The sequence below is a fragment of the Pituophis catenifer genome, unplaced genomic scaffold (genome assembly GCF_029215685.1).
Source record: "Pituophis catenifer annectens isolate HBS135680 unplaced genomic scaffold, rPitCat1.0.hap2 SCAF_9, whole genome shotgun sequence".
Taxonomy (NCBI): Eukaryota; Metazoa; Chordata; class Lepidosauria; order Squamata; family Colubridae; genus Pituophis; species Pituophis catenifer.
The window spans coordinates 9687453-9706134 of NW_027256889.1; the positions used below are offsets into that span (position 1 = coordinate 9687453).

Below are 18682 nucleotides of genomic sequence, written 5' to 3' on the forward strand. Positions count from 1 at the left end.
AGGTATATACAAAAGAATGAAGGCTATTGCTATAAGTGCATTGTAAGCCGCCCTGAGTCTTTGGGGAAGGGCGGCATATAAATTGAACTAATAAATAAATAAATAAATAAATAAATAAATAAATAAATAAATAAATAAATAAATAAATAAATAAATAAATAAATAAATAAATAAATAAAACAAAGCCCATTACTCAGGAGGAAACAACAGAGACCATATTTAAGAGAAGCTCCAGTCCATAACATCCTTATACAGGATAAAATGTACCATTAAAACACTCACTCTAATGCTTCTTCAGGACAAGCTAAGATAGTATTACAGATAGTCCTCAACTTACGGCCACAATGGAGACCAGAATTTATACTGTGAAGCAAGACAATAGTTAAGTACCATTAAAACACTCACTCCAATGCTTCTTTAGGACAAGCTAATATAATATTACAGGTAGTCCTTCTCTTACGATCACAATGGAGATCAGAGATTCCGTTGTTAAGCAAGACAGTAGTTAAGTGATGCCCAATTTTACAACTTTTTGCAGGGTTGTTAAATGAATAACTACAATTGTTAAGTGAATCCTGTGGTCATTAAGCGAACAGGGCTTCCCCAATTGCTTGTCAGAAGCCAGGTGAGAATGGTAATCATATAGCAATAGCAGTTAGACTTATGTACTGCTTCATAGTGCTTTTTTAGCGCTCTCTAAGCGGTTTACAGTGTCAGCTTATTGGCCCCGACATTCTGGGTCCTCATTTTGCTGACCTTGGAAGGATAGAAAGCTGAATTAACCTTGAGCCGGTCAGGATCGAACTCCAGGCAGTGGGCAGAGTTTGCCTGCAATACTGCATTCTAACCACTGTGCTACCCACAGCTCAGTGACCCTGGGATGCTGCAACTCTTGTAAAGATGATCTCATTGCCAAGTGCCTGAATTTTGATCACATTGACTGTCAGGATGTTGCTATAAGGGTCATACCCTTAGTGGTGAAATGCTCCCGGTTTGGACCGGATCGCCTGATCCGGTAGCAATGGAGGCAGATGGTTCGGAGAACCAGTAGCAAAAATACCTGCCCCCCTCCATACCCAGCTGAGCCGCATAATCATCAGAGGCTTTTTTTTTACTTTTAAAAGCATTTTTTCTACAACCTCTTCTGCCGAAAAAATGCTTTTAAAAGTAAAAAAAAGCTTCTGATGATCACGTGGCTCAGCTGGGATCGTCAAAGGCTTTTAAAAGAAAAAAAAGCCTCTGCTGATCAGGCAACTCAGCTGGGATCATCAGAACCATTTAAAAGAAAAAAAGTCTCTGCCGATCAGGCAACTCAGCTGGGATCGTCAGAGCCTTTTGAAAGCATTTTTTTACAACCTCTTCGAAGAGGTTGTAGAAAAAATGGTTTCAAAAGTAAAAATAAAAATAAAAATGGCCACGCCCAGCCAGTCACATTACCCCACACACACACACACCAAGCCACGCCCACAGAACCTGTAGTGACAAATTTTAGATTTCACCACTGGGTCATACGTATGATAACTTTTCTTCAGTGATGTTGTAACTTTGAACAGTCACTAAACAAATGTTTGTAAGTCGAGGACAACCTGTATTAGCCTAGCCTCTTACCTGGATTGTATCAGGATGATCTTGGCTGATGGTAATGATCATGTTATAAACTTCCAAGGTCATAAGAGAAGAGAAGGGCAAGATCTTCCTGCCTTGGCTGTTCCGGATCTTGATGGCAAATGGCGTGAGAGCAGGATCCTTGGCACAGAAGCCGACCAGTTGATAGAGGCAAGTGCCAGTAAAGTCATGTTTCCGCCCATCAAAAGTGGCATAGTGATGATTCCCCATCACTGTGCACGTGGCAAAGCTGATGCCGTAGCAATCTTGGATGCCGTTTTCTATTCTGCATATCTCGCTAGCCTTGCAGCTGGTTGGCTCACACACTACAATGCCCATCTTGGGGTCACACCTGCAGCGAGAGGTGCAGTTCTTATCGCCCCAGAATTCCTGCTCCGGTTTGTAGTAGAGGTCATTGTAGGTGCAGCCACAACTCCCCACGGGGACACATTGATCTACACTGAGCACGTAGCCATCGTTGCATTGGCAGGTTTCCACACAGGGCATCTTGCAGGACGCGGAAGCCAATCGCTGAGAGCAAGTGTTTGGGCAGGCGCTGCCACAGGCCTCGTAGTGGCTGTTCTCAGGACAGGGCATAGCTGGAAAGAAGGAGGAAAGCAAGGACTTTTCAGTAAGTTGAATGGACAGAATGCCAATGGCACCAGTGAGAGTTGCACAGCAAGGCAGGCCTACCCAACAGGAGTAAACTCTACCAACCAGCTCATGTCCTTTCCTTTCCTTTCCTTTCCTTTCCTTTCCTTTCCTTTCCTTTCCTTTCCTCTCCTCTCCTCTCCTCTCCTCTCCTCTCCTCTCCTCTTTCCTCTCCTCTCCTCTCCTCTCCTCTCCTCTCCTCTCCTTTCCTTTCCTTTCCTTTCCTTTCCTTTCCTTTCCTTTCCTTTCCTTTCCTCTCCTCTCCTCTCCTCTCCTCTCCTCTTTCCTCTCCTCTCCTTTCCTTTCCTTTCCTTTCCTTTCCTTTCCTCTCCTTTCCTCTCCTCTTTCCTTTCCTTTCCTTTCCTTTCCTTTCCTTTCCTGTCCTGTCCTTTCCTCTCCTCTCCTCTCCTCTCCTCTCCTCTCCTCTCCTCTCCTCTCCTTTCCTTTCCTCTCCTCTCCTCTCCCCTCTCCTCTTTCCTTTTCTTTCCCTTTTTAATGTGCCTTTATTATTTTTATAAATTTTAATAATTTATTTTCATAAATATCTCAAGATGGTAAACACTTAATACTCCTTCCTCCTATTTTCCCCACAACAACAACAACCCTGTAAATTGGACCAAGAGAGAGTGAGCCAAATTCAGCTTTTACACCTAAGGCAGGACTAGAACTCACAGATTCCTGGTGATTGGTCCAAACCAGGGGTGAAATCCAGTAGGTTCTGACAGGTTCTGGAGAACCAGTAGCAGAAATTTTGAGCAGTTTGGAGAACCGGCAAATACCACCTCTGGCTGGCCCCAGAGTGGTGTGGGAATGGAGGTTTTACAATATCCTTCCCCAGGAGGAGGAGAGGGAATGGGGATTTTGCAGTATCCCTCCCCTGAAGTGGGGTGGGAATGGAGATTTTGCAGTATCCTTCCCCTGCCACGCCCACCAAGCCATGTGCCCACCAAGCCACACCACGCCCACCAAGCCCACAGAACTGGTAGTAAAAAAATATGGATTTCACCACTGGTCCAAACTCACCCAGCCGCTTTCATGCCTAAAGTAGTACTAGAACTCACAAACTCCTGGTGATTGATCCAAAGTCATCCCGTCACTTTCAAGTCTATGATGTCACTAGAACTCACATCTCCTGGTTTCTAGCTGATGCCTTAAACACCAGACCAAACTGGTTCTTATATTACATATAATCTCACATATTAATATAACAGCATTGTTCACATGGAGGCCACCTGGACATTTAATCTATACCAGTTCAGAGAACAACCAGCCAGCCTGATTCCCCAGAGATCTCACTAAAGAAAGCCTCTGCTTAACTAGTTGAATGATAAACTGGATTCTAGACAGAATCTTGCCAATTGCTGAGTTTTCTATAACTTTATTCTGTTCTCTTCAGTAACTTTTGTGTTTTTTTTTTTAAAAAACAGGAAGACGCTTGCTTTCTGTTGAATGGGCTGACTGTCAGCACGTCAAGATGCATTTATCCTAGTGCTGACATGAGAAGGGGAATGCAAGTGTCTGCAACGGGACGGTTGCCTTTCACCTACTTATTTTAGCTGGAGATAATGTCCCCTAGAAGATGGATGGGAGGGGGGAAATTCTTTGAATTGGAGCAGTAGATTAGGGGTGAATGATTGGGAAGATGGCCAATGAATGCAGAGGAGTGGGGGAAGGAAGAGGAGGGATTTTGGGTCAGCACGTCACTGCTGGCTGCATGGAGTCAGTGTAAAAGTTGCCGTGCTAAATAAAATGGAAGTTTGTTTCAAAAAAGACTTTGTTTGAGGCGCAATTTATTTGAAGACGGCCTGAAAACCTGACACTGACAAGAGTTTCACAATTAGCCTTGGCGTGCAAATTTGGGCTACCCTATCTTTATGATACCACTCTTGCACAAGTGTGTCAGCAAATGTCTATGGAGATTCTCAGTCATCCAAGTCATGGTTGTCCCAAAGGTGCTTTTTCAAACGTCAACTGGACTTTTCTTTTTTTTTTTTTTCTTTGAAGTTGTTTTGCTTCTCTGAAGAAGCTCCTTGGATGAGAAGCGAAACGTCCTCAAAGAAAAACCAGAAAGTCCAGTTGCCTCTTGAAAAAGCACCTTTGGGACAACCATGACTTGGATGACTGAGAATCTCCATAGACATTTGCTGACACACTTGTGCAAGTGTGGTATCATAAAGATAGAGTCAGCAATTCATTGGCAGAAATTCATTGGCAGCAAAGTGATGGGCTCCCCATCCAATAAATAAACCCATCCTTTCTGGGGGGAGGAGGCGGGGGGAAACACGAAAAACATTTTCCCTCATGCCAGCCCGTGAACTTGTACTCACCACAACTGCTTTGTGTTCTCCAGTCTGTAATGATCACACCCTCCATGCGGCAGCCAGTTGCGTAAGCCTCTAGAGCTTTGCACAGGATGCTCTTGGCACCCCCGCTGAGACAGACGTCATAAATGCAGCTGTCAAAAAAGTTGTCAGGGCTTAACTTAGGGTGGCATTTCTGGAAGGGACCCTCGTCCAACTTGGTGAGGAGCCCACAGAATTTGTTGCTTCCAAAGAGTTGCTGCTTGCTCTCCTCACAAGTGGGGCATTTGTCCTTGCAGTAATGCCAGCAGAACGGATCGCGGTCCTTCACTTGCCAACTTGCAGCCCACTCCACCGCAGAATTCGCCTTGTCCCCTGCAGCTGTGATCATGTCGTCCTTCGGGTTTTGGTTGAAATTCCCACAGAGGCCACAGATGGAACCGTAGTAACTGCTGGGGAGGATGACGGATAAGAGGGAGGCCCCATCGAAAGATACCACCAGTCCAAAGTCGGTTTGTAGGATGGCATTCACGCCACTCCGGAAAAGGTGGATTTTCCCATCCTCCAGGGTCACAGGCAGGTTTGTGATGACCCCGTTCAGCTGTGTTTTCAAACACAAATATACATACATAATGTATGGGCACAGATGGAGAAGATATAGAAGAATAGAATAGAATAGAATAGAATAGAATAGAATAGAATAGAATAGAATAGAGTAGAGTAGAGTAGAGTAGAGTAGAGTAGAGTAGAGTAGAGTAGAGTAGAGTAGAATAGATAGAATAGAATATTAAGTAGAGTAGAGTAGAGTAGAGTAGAGTAGAGTAGAGTAGAGTAGAGTAGAGTAGAGTAGAGTAGAGTAGAGTAGAAGAGAAGAGAAGAGAAGAGAAGAGAAGAGAAGAGAAGAGAAGAGAAGAGAAGAGAAGAGAAGGAGTAGAGTGAATAGAATAGAATAGAATAGAATAGAATAGAATAGAATAGAATAGAATAGAATAGAACAGAATAGACATTGTAGAGTAGAACAGAACAAAACAAAACAGAACAGAACAATAACTTTGTCACTTTGAGTGTACACTAAACGGCATACATTAAAATGAAATTTTGTTGCATACAGCTCTCAAAGGGTCACCACCTCCAATATATGCTACATATACATGATAAAATAAATAAATAAATACAAAATTGTGTACATACCCACATATATTCTATGACACAGAGAAACAACACAGTCTAGTTCAGATGCATACACGTTACATGGCGAGAGAAATGAATTTTGCGAGATGACCAGGTTGAGTCCGAGGGAAGGGTCAAATGCATCATCAGTCTCCAATCCCTCCATGCCCACAAGAGAATCCAGCCCACCTTGAATTCCGTTGACCTTTTCCCGCTGCTAATTTGCTGTGATCATTAGTGGCTCGGCAAATTTTCTAGAAAAATTTTAGCGTATAATAAACCTGTATTCATTTGAACCACCTGGACTCCTGAATTATTCTGGCTAACACAACCGCCTACAAGTAGTCCTCCTCTTACAACTCCAATCGGGACCAGAATTTCCGTTGCTAAGCAAGGCAGTCGTTAGGTCGTTGTGCCCAATTTTATGACCTTTTGGCCACAGTTGTTAAGTCCCTGCCATTATTAACTGAATCACACAATTGTTAAACAAATCTGGCTTTCCTCTACACTTTGCTTGTATTTATGCAGGTAATCCTCGACTTACGACAGTTCGTTTAGTGACCATTCAAAGTTACGACGGCACTGCAGAACGTGACTTATAATCCTTTTTCACAGTTATGACCTTGGCACTTTCCCCATGATCAACATTCAGATGCTTGGCCGCTGGCTGGATCCCAAGATCCCCTTTTGGGACCTTCCAACAAGCAAAGTCTAGGAGGAAGCCAGATTCACTTAACAAGCGGGTTACTAACTTTATCAGCTGAAGTGATCTGCTTAACAACCGTGGTAAGAGAGGCCGTAAAAGGGGGCAACCCCCCCCCCTTAACAAATGTCTCTACTTAGCCACTTAGAAACGTTGGGCTCAATTGCGAGTGTAAGTCGAGAACTGCCTGTGTAGGATGAATTTTCAGGGTGCCTTCCAGGGGTGGGTTCTAAATTTTTTTTACTACCGGTTCTGTGGGTGTGGCTTATTTTGTGGGTGTGGCTTGGAGGACATGTGACTAGGTGGGCGTGGCTAGCTGGTCAGAGTCATTTCTGAAAGGTCCTCGCACTTACGACCCGACTCATTTGTTTGCTTTTAACACTGATCAGCTGTAGGACGGGCCTTTGAAGCCCCGCGGCAAGAGTTTAAACAGTTTTTTTCCCTCTAGTCATCCGCTGGGACTCAGGAGGCAGCAATAGATTGGGGGTGGGAGCAAATAAAAGGTAAGAATAACGTGGGTGGGGGGGTGGGAGGGCGGGGGGGAGAACCGGTTCGGTGACATCATATCATCACCGCTACCAGCTCGGCCGAACCAGACCGAACCGGGAGGAACCCATCACTGGTGCCTTTCTAGAATCATGCAAAGTGACACCAGAAACAGATTAAAATGCAGTTTGGTTTGGCCAAAACCTCTCCTGGCTCTGATGTCCGTCATGGAGAAGCTTCAAGGCCCCCGCAAAGGCCACATCTAAGCAAAGAGTGCGGTGCTGCCTGCCTTTTTTTGCTTCGGTGAATGATGTTGCCTCTGCCGCATGAATTTGTCAAAGGGAATGTAGGTCACCTTGCACCAGCCTGCTTTGCATTCAGAAATGTGATGATCAGGTCACATTTTTGGACTGGCTTCACATATCAGGTGCCAGAACCCAGCCAAGCTTAGCTGATCTCAAAAAAAAAAAAAAAAAAGCTAAGCAGAGCTGGACATGGGTCGTACCAGGATGGGAGATGATGCTAAAATTCCAGGACTATAAGAGCTTGATGGAAAGTCAGAAGAAAATCCCGAGAGAAGCTAGCAAGCCACTTCTTTATCACTGTCAAGAAAACAATGTGGAAGTGTTCAGGTCCTCAGAAGGTAAGCTTAGAATAGAATAGAATAGAATAGAATAGAATAGAATAGAATAGAATAGAATGGAATGGAATGGAATGGAATGGAATGGAATGGAATGGAATGGAATGGAATCGAGTGGAGTGGAGTGGAGTGGAGTGGAGTAGAACAGAACAGAACAGAACAGAACAGAACAGAACAGAACAGAACAGAACAGAATAGAATAACAGAGTTGGAAGGGACCTCAGAGGTCTTCTAGTCCAACCCCCTGCTTAGGCAGGAAACCCTACACCCCTTCAGACAAATGGGTATCCAACATCTTCTTAAAAACTTCCAGTGTCGGAGCATTCACAGCTTCTGGAGGCAAGTTTTTCCACTGATTAATTGTTCTAACTGTCAGGAAATTTTTCCTTAGTTCTGAGTTGCTTCTCTCCTTGATTAGTTTCCACCCATTGCTTCTTGTCCTGCCCTCAGGTGCTTTGGAGAATAGCTTGACTCCCTCTTCTTTGTGGCAGCCCCTGAGATATTGGAACACTGCCATCATGTCACCCCTAGTCCTTCTTTTCATTAAGCTAGACGTACCCAGTTCCTGCAACCATTCTTCTTCATATGTTTTATCCTCAAGTCCCCATATCATCTTTGTTGCTCTTCTCTGCACTCTTTCTAGAATCTCAACATCTTTTTTTACATCCTGGCGACCAAAACTGGATGCAGTATTCTTGATCCAAGGGTGATTGACTTTTAAAACAATTTTATGTGGTTGGGAGAATGATTACAGGTGGGCCTCAACTTACAATAGTTGATTTAGTGACCGTTCAAAGTTACCACGGCACTGAAGACGATTTATGTCCAGTTTTTCACAGTTACAATCTTTGCAGCATCCCAATGATCACGTGATCAAAATTCAGATGCTTGGCAACCGGTTCATACTTATGACCGTGTCTGTGTCCCGAGGTCATGTAATCCCCTTTGGTGACCTTCTGACCAGCAAAGTTCATGGGGAAACCAGATTCACTTAACAACCGGATTACTAATTTATCAGCTGCTGGGATTCACTGACCAACTGAGGCAAGAAAAGTCGTAAGATGGGCAAAACTAACTGAACAAATGTCTCACTTCATAACAGAAATTTTGGGCTCAATTGTGGTCGTAAGCCGAGGACTACCTGTTATAAGCGTAACAATGGGGAAAATGTTTTTTGGACCCTGTCCATCTTCGTTAGTTTCTATTGTGACCATGCTTACTTTTTACACAGTATCTGTTCTGACCCGGCTCCCAAACACGACAAACCCTCTGTAGCAGAAGTGGGTTTCAGCAGGTTCGGACCAATTCTGGAGAACCGGCAGCGGAAATTTTGAGTAGTTCAGAGAACCGGTAGTAAAAATTCTGACTGGTCCCGCCCCCATCTATTCTCTGCCTCCCAAGTCCCAGCTGACTGGGAGGAAATGGGGATTTTGCAATAACCTTTCCCTGGATTGGGGAGGGAATGGAGATTTTACAGTATCCTTCCCCTGCCATGCCCACCAAGCCACACCCATCAAGCCATGCCACGCCCACCAAACCACACACACAGAACCGGTAATAAAATTTTTTGAAACCCACCACTGCTCTGTAGTTAAACAAATGTTCCCTTTATTAGGAGCGCCAGTCTCTCTTTTACACACACCTCAGGCTAACAGATTTGTCTGGCAGGGAGATGAATAGTTGTCTGACACACCTATTCATCTCTGCCCCCTGCCTTTTATCCCCAGAGCTAGGATGGGGCTTCACTAGCAGCAGGGGCTCTTCCGTCCCAAGGATCAGCCCATAGATTTCCACTGCTCTCCTCTCCTCTGCCTTCTGCGCATCCGTGCATCAGGCACTGGACCCAGCTGTTCCTCCTCTTCCTCATCAGCCACCTCCCGACCTGGGGGTTGTTGACTCTCCATCTGAGGGCTGATGGACAGCCCAGGCTCCACCTCTGTCTCTATCTCTGACAGCTCCATTCCCTCTTTGCCCTCAGAGCTCTCAGGTTGCCTTGATGCTGGCCCTGACTCCCACGCCTCCTCCTCCTCCTCCTCTGATTCGGCTGCTGGAGGGGCCGGCGGCCAACAGGCCACAACAATATCTATCTTCATTGTCATTCAGAGGTTGCCTATCCCAAGGGTTCCTTCGGGCTACGTCCTGATGCTACCTCAATTTCACTGCAAAAATAATAACAACTAAACTCACCCAGATTTTGCCTGTGTGCCTCCTGCGGATGGAAATGTTGTAGCCGTACACATAGATATTGGTCAGCCGCACAAAAGAAACATCCTGCCTCCCCCGGTTTTCATTCTTCTGATCCACCACAAATGGAACCAGTCCGGTGTCACTGCCACAATACTTGGCCAAAGTGTAAGTGCACGTCCCTTGGAAGTCCACCTCCAACCCATCAAAGGTGTGATAGTGTGGTTCTCCCCAGCCATAGCAAGTTTCGTTGTAAATTGGGACACATGAAGCTTTGCCATCCTTTACTTTACATGTTTCTTTGATCCGACACTGTAAGGTTTTGCAAGGATCTGATAGAAGAAAAGATACACAATCAAACATAGTAGAGGTAGCCCTCAATTTACAATCATTCATTCACAGGTACAACAGCACTGAAAAAAGCCACTTATGACTGTTTTTCACACTTACAAGCTGGTTGGCAAGTGCCTGAATTACAATCAGATGATTGCATAACTTTGGGTGATGGTCATAACTTTGAGGATGGGTCATAAGTCACTTTTCTCAGTGCTGTTGTAACTTTGAACCACTGTTAAATAGTTGTTAAGTCGAGGACTACCTGTACTGCATGAATTCCACTCTATGCAGCAATCTCATTGTATAGAAAGTTGAGATCAGAGACAGCTGATCTGGAGACATCCTTCTGGAAATATTTTTGCTGAGTTTTCTAGGATAGGATAGGATAAATAGTGTTGGATAATCGGGGATGATGGTGGTAGGTCAGGGTGTTCTTGGAAATTAACCATTGGGTCATCTGTCCCACTGTGTTAAACAGCAAAAGAAATTCCTGGAATTTTTTTATTCAGTAAAATAACTTTACTGAAAAGTCATATGGGTACAGAAGTGGAAAATCCAGTGTCAACTCGCAAAGCATCCCTGGCCTGTTCTTGAGTTGCCATAGGCAAGGAGGATAGGAAAACAGTGAAGCAGCATGGCAGCCAAAAACAAAAGCACATTCCAGACAAATCTCTCTCAAGGCTGTCTCCCAGGGTTACCCACAGTGTCCGGAGGGGAGTGATCTCTACAACCCGTGAAATTGCTCCATTGGTGAATATGACTGATGATACACCCTGGGGAAGGGGAGGGGGAAGAGGGTCAAGATTGGGTTGTAAATTACGTGGGGTCAGAGTTGGAATGTGCCGACATGAAGCTCCTAATAAATGACTGGATTTCTTTTGAAGCTTGGCTCGAGGCTCATGATTTAATTAGGGCATCTGTTGGAACCCTGACAGCCAACTCTGATGATAGTGAAACTTTCCTTTTTCTCCTGGGCCTCCCATTGTCCATTGTCCACCAATCAGCTGCACACCAAATGAGTTTTAGGAACAGTCTGTCTGCCTTGGAGGTTCCCAACTGATGACCTTAGAGTTTGGGTCTATCTCATGCTTCCGGGCGGCACACTTGGAATTCCAGAGTTCCCTCCCAAACCTCCCTTACATTCCAATGCCTTCCCTTCCCTTCCCACTCCCGTTACTGTTGTCTGGTTGTGAACAAGGCTGCGTAGTGACCACCGCACATTGTTTTGGCAGGTTGTGGGACACAGGCAGAGGTGGGTTTCAGCATGTTCTGACCAGTTCTGGAGAACCGGTAGCGGAAATTTTGAGTAGTTCGGAGAGCCGGTAAATACCACCTCTAACTGACCCCACCCCCATCTATTCTCTGCCTCCCGAGTCCCAGCTGTTCAGGAGGAAATGCGGATTTTGCAGTAACCGTCCCCTGGAGTGGGGAGGGAATGGAGATTTGACAGTATCCTTCCCCTGCCACGCCCACCAAGCCATGCCATGCCACGCCCACCAAGCAACACCCACAGAACATGTAGTAAAAGATTTTGAAACCCACCACTGGATACAGGTCATCACGCTAAGCCAACATTTATCTTGGCATTTAGTTGGACACACAATGTGCATTGTATTTTGACGATTTGGGATTAGCGTATGCAAATTTAGCTCCTGACTCAGTTACCTTTATTAATGCATCTCATGATCCCATCCTGGACCTGGCAGTCTTCATCAGAAGAACAGTGGTAAGATTTGCAAAGGAGTCCCTGCCCAGGGAAGCACTGGCAGATTTGCTGGCATTCATTCAACAGGACCTCCTCTTTGGGCTGAGAAGGCGTGGAACAAAAGAAGCATTCAGCACGTTTAGCTTCCAATGAGTATTTTTAAGCTTCCATCAAGGAACAGAAGGCATTTGTGTAGCACAATTCCTAAGCTCTCTATTCTGTCTATGATATTGAATATCTTTATTGTTCCAGAAGGAGGAAAAAAACCCAAGAATCTGGGCTCAGAGATATAGAAATACTGTGTGTCCCATTCAAAAAATAAGAAAGCCTCTTACGCTATGATAATAGCAAGTTTCTTGGAATCCTGACACTGGTCTTCTTAGGAGTAGCTCTCTAGTGTAAGATGTTCTCAAAGAGGTCCATCTGATACCTCCCCTATTATTCTTTAGGAATCCTTCACAGCTCTCCTATAATCATCCAAGCTTTTAAACTTCCTGCCGTCCTTTTGCTACGCAGGCAGTCTTTGTTTAGCAACTGCCACATACAGTGACTGCTTGTGGTTATGACGGCGATAATTTTGCAACCAATCCTTGCATTTAGGACCTTGGCAGGTCTGTAAAGCAAAGGAAAGCTGAAGTTCAGTTAAGTTGCTTCGCTTAACGACTGAGTTGTTGGTCCCAATTGTGGTTGCTAAACAAGGACTCTCTGTATAATGATTTAAGTAGTTTTATCTCTAGGATATATACTCTCTCTAAATTCCTTTCTTTATTCTTCATTCCATACCACACTTTTTCTTTCTTATTTATTTTTCAAGCAGACATGTATTCTTTTTTGGGATGTAAGGAAAAAAATGTTTCGGTCAGGATTGGCTTGGTTAGCTTATTACAGGTAATCCTTGACTTATGACTGGCCACTTAGCAACCATTTGAAATTGCAATGGACCTCCCCAGAGCTATTTACAACCTAGATTCGAAATTCCAAAGGTTGCCCCCCCCCGCATAGTCACATGATCCAACCAGTATGCACAACTAATCATGATTGTGGGAGCATGATTTATGACTTTTTTTGTGGAGACTGTTTTTTCACTTCTCTGACGATGGATGCATATTATGACTGATGCATTCATTTAGAGACCATGGTGAGTCCCTTAAAGATTGCTGCAAGGTCAAGTTCCCCTCGTACATATGTGCTAGTCGTTCCTGACTCTAGGGGATGGTGCTCATATCTGTTTCAAAGCCGAAGAGCCAGCGCTGTCCGAAGACGTTTCCATGGTCATGTGGCCGGCATGACTAAACGCCAAAGACACACGGAACACTGTTCCCTTCCCACCAAAGTTGGTCCCTATTTTTCTACTTGCATTTTTTATGCGCTTTCGAACTGCTAGGTTGGCAGAAGCTGGGACAAGGAACGGGAGCTCATCCCGTTATGTGGCACCAGGGATTCAAACCGCTGAACTGCCAACTTTTCGATCGATAAACTCAAAGCGTCTTAGCCACTGAGCCACTGCATCCCTGATTGCTGCAAAGAAGGTCATAAAATTGTTCATGGCCAGGCGATGACCTACTTAATGACTGTAATTTTGGGCTCAGTTATGATCTTATGTTGAGGACTACTTACAGAAGAGAGCCCCTGGAGAAAAGCTTGACCAACAACTGCACTGGGACAGTCAGAAATGAGGCTGGGCGGGTGAACGAAAGTTGCTTTTTCAAAAGGCAACTGGACTTTGTTTTTGTTGAAGATGTTTCGCTTCTCATCCAAGAAGCTCCTTCAGTTCTGACTTCACTTCAGTCAGAACTGAAGAAGCTTCTTGGATGAGAAGGAAAAAGTCTTCAAGGAAAAAAACAAAGTCCAAGTTACCTTTTGAAAAAGCAACTTTGGGAGTACCATGACCTGGATGACTGAGAATCTCCATCGACATGAGGCTGGGTAGAGCAAAGATCTGATTTAAGTGAAGATTGGAGCCTTACCCTATAATAACTTCCATTTCCAAAGCATCCACAGCCCTCCATTGAGACGCAGCTGAGCCCGTCAAAGAAGTATCCAAGATCACACTGGCATCCTTCGGCACAGGTTTCAGGACATATTCGGAGCCCAGAGCAATCAGCAGTACAAAAATCAGCACATTCCTCATAGTGGCTGTGGGGAGGGCAGCTCAAAGCTGAAAGAAAGAGATGGAGGGGGAGAGAATGATTGGAATGGGAGAAAATGATTTGCATCCAATGCTTTATAGCAAATTTCAGCCTTTGGACCAGATCTTCAGCAGGGGGAGGAGGAATGTCATGTGAAATGGATGTGCTGAGCAACTGAAGCTGCCAAAAAATGCTTACTGTTTGAACGGAAGCAGAGCAAATGCTTTTTGTCTGAATGGAGAAAATTGGAGTGCCTTTTTACGTGGGCTTGGGGTTCTTTGGTGCCTTAGCCCCAAAACGGATGAGTCCAGGGGTCAGTGTTTCTCAACCTTTATGATGTGTGGACTTCAAATCCCAGAATTCGATTTCATTGAGGGCTGCATCAGGGTTGTGTTTAACCTTGGGAGTGGGGCACGGCCAGCTTGACATCACTCATGTTGGGGGCACCTGTGGAGGCCCAAGGGCTCTGCCAGTGAAAATGGGCTCCTGAGCTCTCTTTTCAGCTGCGACAGCCTCCTGCAACCCTCTGCCGGCGAAAATGGAGCTCGGGACAGCCGCGTGCAGCCCTCCTGAGCTCCGATTTCACTGACAGAGGCACCACGGGCTGGTCCTTCGCTGTTTCCAGGGTGGCCCTGCGGGTCAGATCTAAGCACCCCGTGGACCGCATCCGGCCCTTGGGACTTGAGTTTTACACCCCTGGACTAGAAGACCCCCAAAGTCCCTTCCAGCCCTTTTATTCTAAGTTTCTGAAAACTGGAATTCAACATTACTCACGGCAGAAAGATGGACTCCTCCATGGCTGGATAAGGACCTTGGCTTCTTGACAGGCTGACACATAGCTCTGAATGCTTTGGCACAAGGCCTGGCTGTTTCCGTTGCTTTGGCACAAATCATAGATGCAGTCATTGAAAAACACACTGGGGTTCACCTGGCTGTGGCAACCCTTTAAGGGGCCATCCGAGGCAGTGAGGATCCCACAGTAGTTGCGCTGTTTGAAAACCTTCTTCTTGTCTTCATCACAGGCTGGGCAGTTGCTCCCAGAGCATCCATCTGAACAAGGTCCTCCTGCCCCAAGGACTGAAACCTTCCAGGAAGCACCAAACTCAGCCACATCTGTAACTTTCTGCCCACTGGGTAGTAGGAACTCATCATCCTTCTTCCCATTGTAATTCCCACACAGACCTTGCATCCGCTTCTGATAGCTGCTTGGGACAGTAATTCTCACATAGTAAACCAGGTCATAGCTCACCACAAGGCCAAAGCTGGTTTTTATCAGGACCTTCATGCCATGTTGATAGGCTTTGAGATGTCCTTCAGAAAGTTCAATGGGGAGGGACCGGAATACCCCATTCACCTGGAAGAGAGAGTAAACAAGGAATTGGTACAGCAGTCATACAGACCTCAAGGATTTGTTTGCTCTCTAATGGCAGAACATTAATATTTCCAGTTCTTACCATCATTCTTGGCATGTGGGAGTCAATACACATTGACCTTTTCAACAAAAGGTCTCCATAGCTTATTTGTGCTCCGTTCCACACATTTGGAAGATTGTTTCAAAACAGATCCCCAAATCCAGCTAGACCAGTTCACAAGACAGGGCAGATTCAACATATGCCGTATTTAATTAGAAAAATACTGAGTTCAATAATCCTCAAACCCCACCTCCCTTTTCCCTCTTAATCCAAGTAAATTACACTTTTGATTTCCTGGATTAGAAACAAATAGAAGAGATGCAAAAATCAACATCTGGTCCAAATGCAGCCAAATGGCCTCTCCATCCATCCTGTGGTCTACAGATAGAGAAGATCCCTCCCGTTTCATGTTGAAACTCTTTCCTTTTCTATTTCCCTCCTTTCAAAACCATTCAGTGGTTTTAGAAGGTTTCATTCTAAACCATTCACTAACTTCAAAGGAAGCTTCTTGGGAGATTCAGGGTTTTTGAAACTCATCTCTGAGAAAAAGAGACTTGGAATAGAATAACAGAGTTGGAAGGGACCTTGTAGGTCATCTTATCCAACCCCCTGCTCAAGCAGGAGACCCTAAATTATTTCTGACAGATGGCAGTCCAGTTTCTTCTTGAAAGCTTCCAGTGCTGAAGCTCCCAGAACTTCTGAAGGCAACTTCTGTTCCATTGGTTGATGGTTCTCACTGTCAGAAAATTTCTCCTTATTTCCAGGTTGTACCTCTCCTTGATCAGTTTCCATCCATTATTCCTTGTCTGGCCTTCAGGTGCTTTGGAGAATAGGTTGACTCCCCTCCTCTCTGTGGCAGCCCCTCAAATATTGGAAGACTGCTATCATGTCACTCAAAGTCCTTCTTTTCATTAAACTAGACATGCCTAGTTCCTGCAACCGTTCACTGTATGTTTTAGCTTCTAGTCGCTTAATCATCCTGGTTGCTCTTCGACGCACTGTTTCTAGAGTCTCAACATCTTTTTCATAGTATCACGACCAAAACTGGTCTTACTAAGGCTTTATAGAGTGGTAAATGCACTGCCCCCTCCCTGAAAAAGTCACACCTATGCAACAATAGATTTTTACAAAGCGTCCAGAGTATCTTCTTATTCTTATGTACAGCAAACCCTGATCAGAGGTTTTTTTTTTTTTTATAGCAGTGCTTCTCAACCTTGGCAACTTTAAGATGTGTGGACTTCAGGTCCCAGAATTCCCTAGCCAGCTATGTTGGCTGGGGAATTTGGGACTTGAAGTCCATGCTTCTTAAAGTTGTCAAGGTTGAGAAGCACTTGGATTTTATTTTAGTTTATTTTATTATTTATTAAATGTATATGTCACCTAAATACTACAAAAATTCCAGGGCTGTAGGGCTATGGGACAGGGGTGGGGTTCAAAAATTTTAGCAACCAGTTTTTTGCCCGGTTGCTCGGTGGGTGTGACCATGGTGGGCATGGCCTACTCGGTCTCCTGCACCACATCAGGGAGGGAGGAGCATTTTCACCCTCCCCAGGCTCTGGAGGCTTTCGTTGAGCCTCCGGGAGGGCGGAAATGGCCTCCCCCGGGCTCTGGAGGCCAGAAACAGGCCTATTTCCCGACTTCCAGAACTTCCGGGAGGCCCATTTTTTGCCCTCCTCAGGCTCCTGAGGCTTTTCTTGAGCCTCCGGGAGGGCAGAAATGGCCTCCCCTGGGCTCTGGAGGCCAGAAACGGGCCTGTTTCCAGACTTCCAGACTTCCAAGAGTCCCTCCCAGAGCCTCCGTGCAGGCCCTGCACTTACCTAGCATCCAAAACAGGCTGTGTGGAAACTCCTGGGAGGGGAGGAGTGGGGTGGGCAGGACCACCCAGTCCTTGCAACTACTGGTTTGGCGAACCAGATGTAAAATTAGCATCTGGTTCGCCCGAACCAGTCTGAACTGGCTGAATTCCACCTTTGGCTATGGAGAAGAAATATCATTTGGTAGAATAATTCACAAAAGCAAAAGAAGGCAAACTTAGTGGGGAAGTGTTAAAATGAACAAACGAGAGCCAGAAAGACCTGAGTTCAAAGCAATCGAACCCAAAAGCTCACTAGATAATTTTCACCTTTCCCCAGTCACTATCTTTTTGATCAATGTATTCTGTAGCATCGTTGTGAAAATAAATTAGAGAGTTTGTAGAAGATCTATGGTTGCAGTTGTAAAGGTTTTTTTTTCAGATTAAGAAGACAATGTTTTATAGACATAGACGAGAAGATAATTCTAGAGTAAACACTGACCTGGATCTGTCCTTTTTTCTTATGGAGCAGAGTCAGCTTGAAGCCATAGACTTCCACAGATACTTGCTTAATGACTGAGACTTTTCCATTCCCCCAAGGCTCATTTACTGCCGTGATAGTAAAGGGAGTCAGATCAGTCATGCTTTCGACGGTAGTCTTAGCCAGGATGTAAGAGCAGGTGCCTTGGAAATTAAAGGCAACTCCATCAAAAGAGAGATAATGAGGATCTCCGGAACACGAGCAAGTGGCGGAACTCATTGGATGGCATTTTTGGATTCCGTCCATCGTCTTGCATTCTTCATTGGGCCCACAGGAGAATTTGTGGCAGGCGACAGCTCCACCGCCTTGGCACGTACACTTCACATTGCAGTTACTGGTTGGGTAGAAGGTCTCTCCACTCATATAATATCGGTCCTGATAACTGCAACCACACTGATGCAGAGGGACACAACGGTCACCACTGAGGACAAAGCCTTCATCACAGACACACCCTTCTGTGCAGTAAGTGGAGCAGGGCAGAGACGAATAGAGACTATCACACGTTTGCTGACAGCTTCTGGAACAGAGTTCATAATGGCTGTTTGGTGGACATGTAAGTTCTGAAATGGGAAAATAAGAAAAGATATTGACCATCTATTTATAAGTTTGGTTCCGGTGCTTCCTTTGTTTTTCTCCAATCCAAGTAGCCTTCCAGATGTGTTCTGAAATCTGGGAGAAAGACAGAGGGAAAGTGGATCTAGACAAGGTGTTCCCCAACCTATAAGCGTTCAGATGTGCAGACTTCAATTCCCAAAGTTCTCATCAATGGCTATTCTGCTTGGAAAATTTTGGGATCTGAAGTCTGCACGTCTGGAAATTGGCAAGTTGGGAGACACTGGAACAGACCAATTGTTATAACCCCAATATTTCAAATATAAAATAGTGGGAAACCAATGAGCTAAAGCATCATGGAGAAAATTTATCTATGTGGTTGCTAAGAGTTGACCACAATTTGATGATGCTTAATTAATCAATGAGTTGAAATTTCTCAGGAGACTTTCTCCTTAGAAAAAAAAATAGAGATGTTT

At 45.0% G+C, this 18682-nt stretch overlaps 1 protein-coding gene across 1 annotated transcript in view; it reads right to left on the reverse strand.

Annotated features, from left to right (window-relative positions):
• Nucleotides 1-18682, reverse strand: part of FCGBP (Fc gamma binding protein) — a 65931-nt gene that overhangs the window by 14384 nt on the left and 32865 nt on the right. The window contains exons 8-14 of the mRNA XM_070950029.1: nucleotides 17616-18214; nucleotides 14684-15263; nucleotides 13748-13938; nucleotides 11741-11882; nucleotides 9743-10071; nucleotides 4584-5157; nucleotides 1609-2204 (exon numbers count right to left, since the gene is read on the reverse strand). Coding sequence (XP_070806130.1) covers nucleotides 1609-2204; nucleotides 4584-5157; nucleotides 9743-10071; nucleotides 11741-11882; nucleotides 13748-13938; nucleotides 14684-15263; nucleotides 17616-18214 — 3011 coding nt within the window. The remainder of the gene's footprint in view (nucleotides 1-1608; nucleotides 2205-4583; nucleotides 5158-9742; nucleotides 10072-11740; nucleotides 11883-13747; nucleotides 13939-14683; nucleotides 15264-17615; nucleotides 18215-18682) is intronic.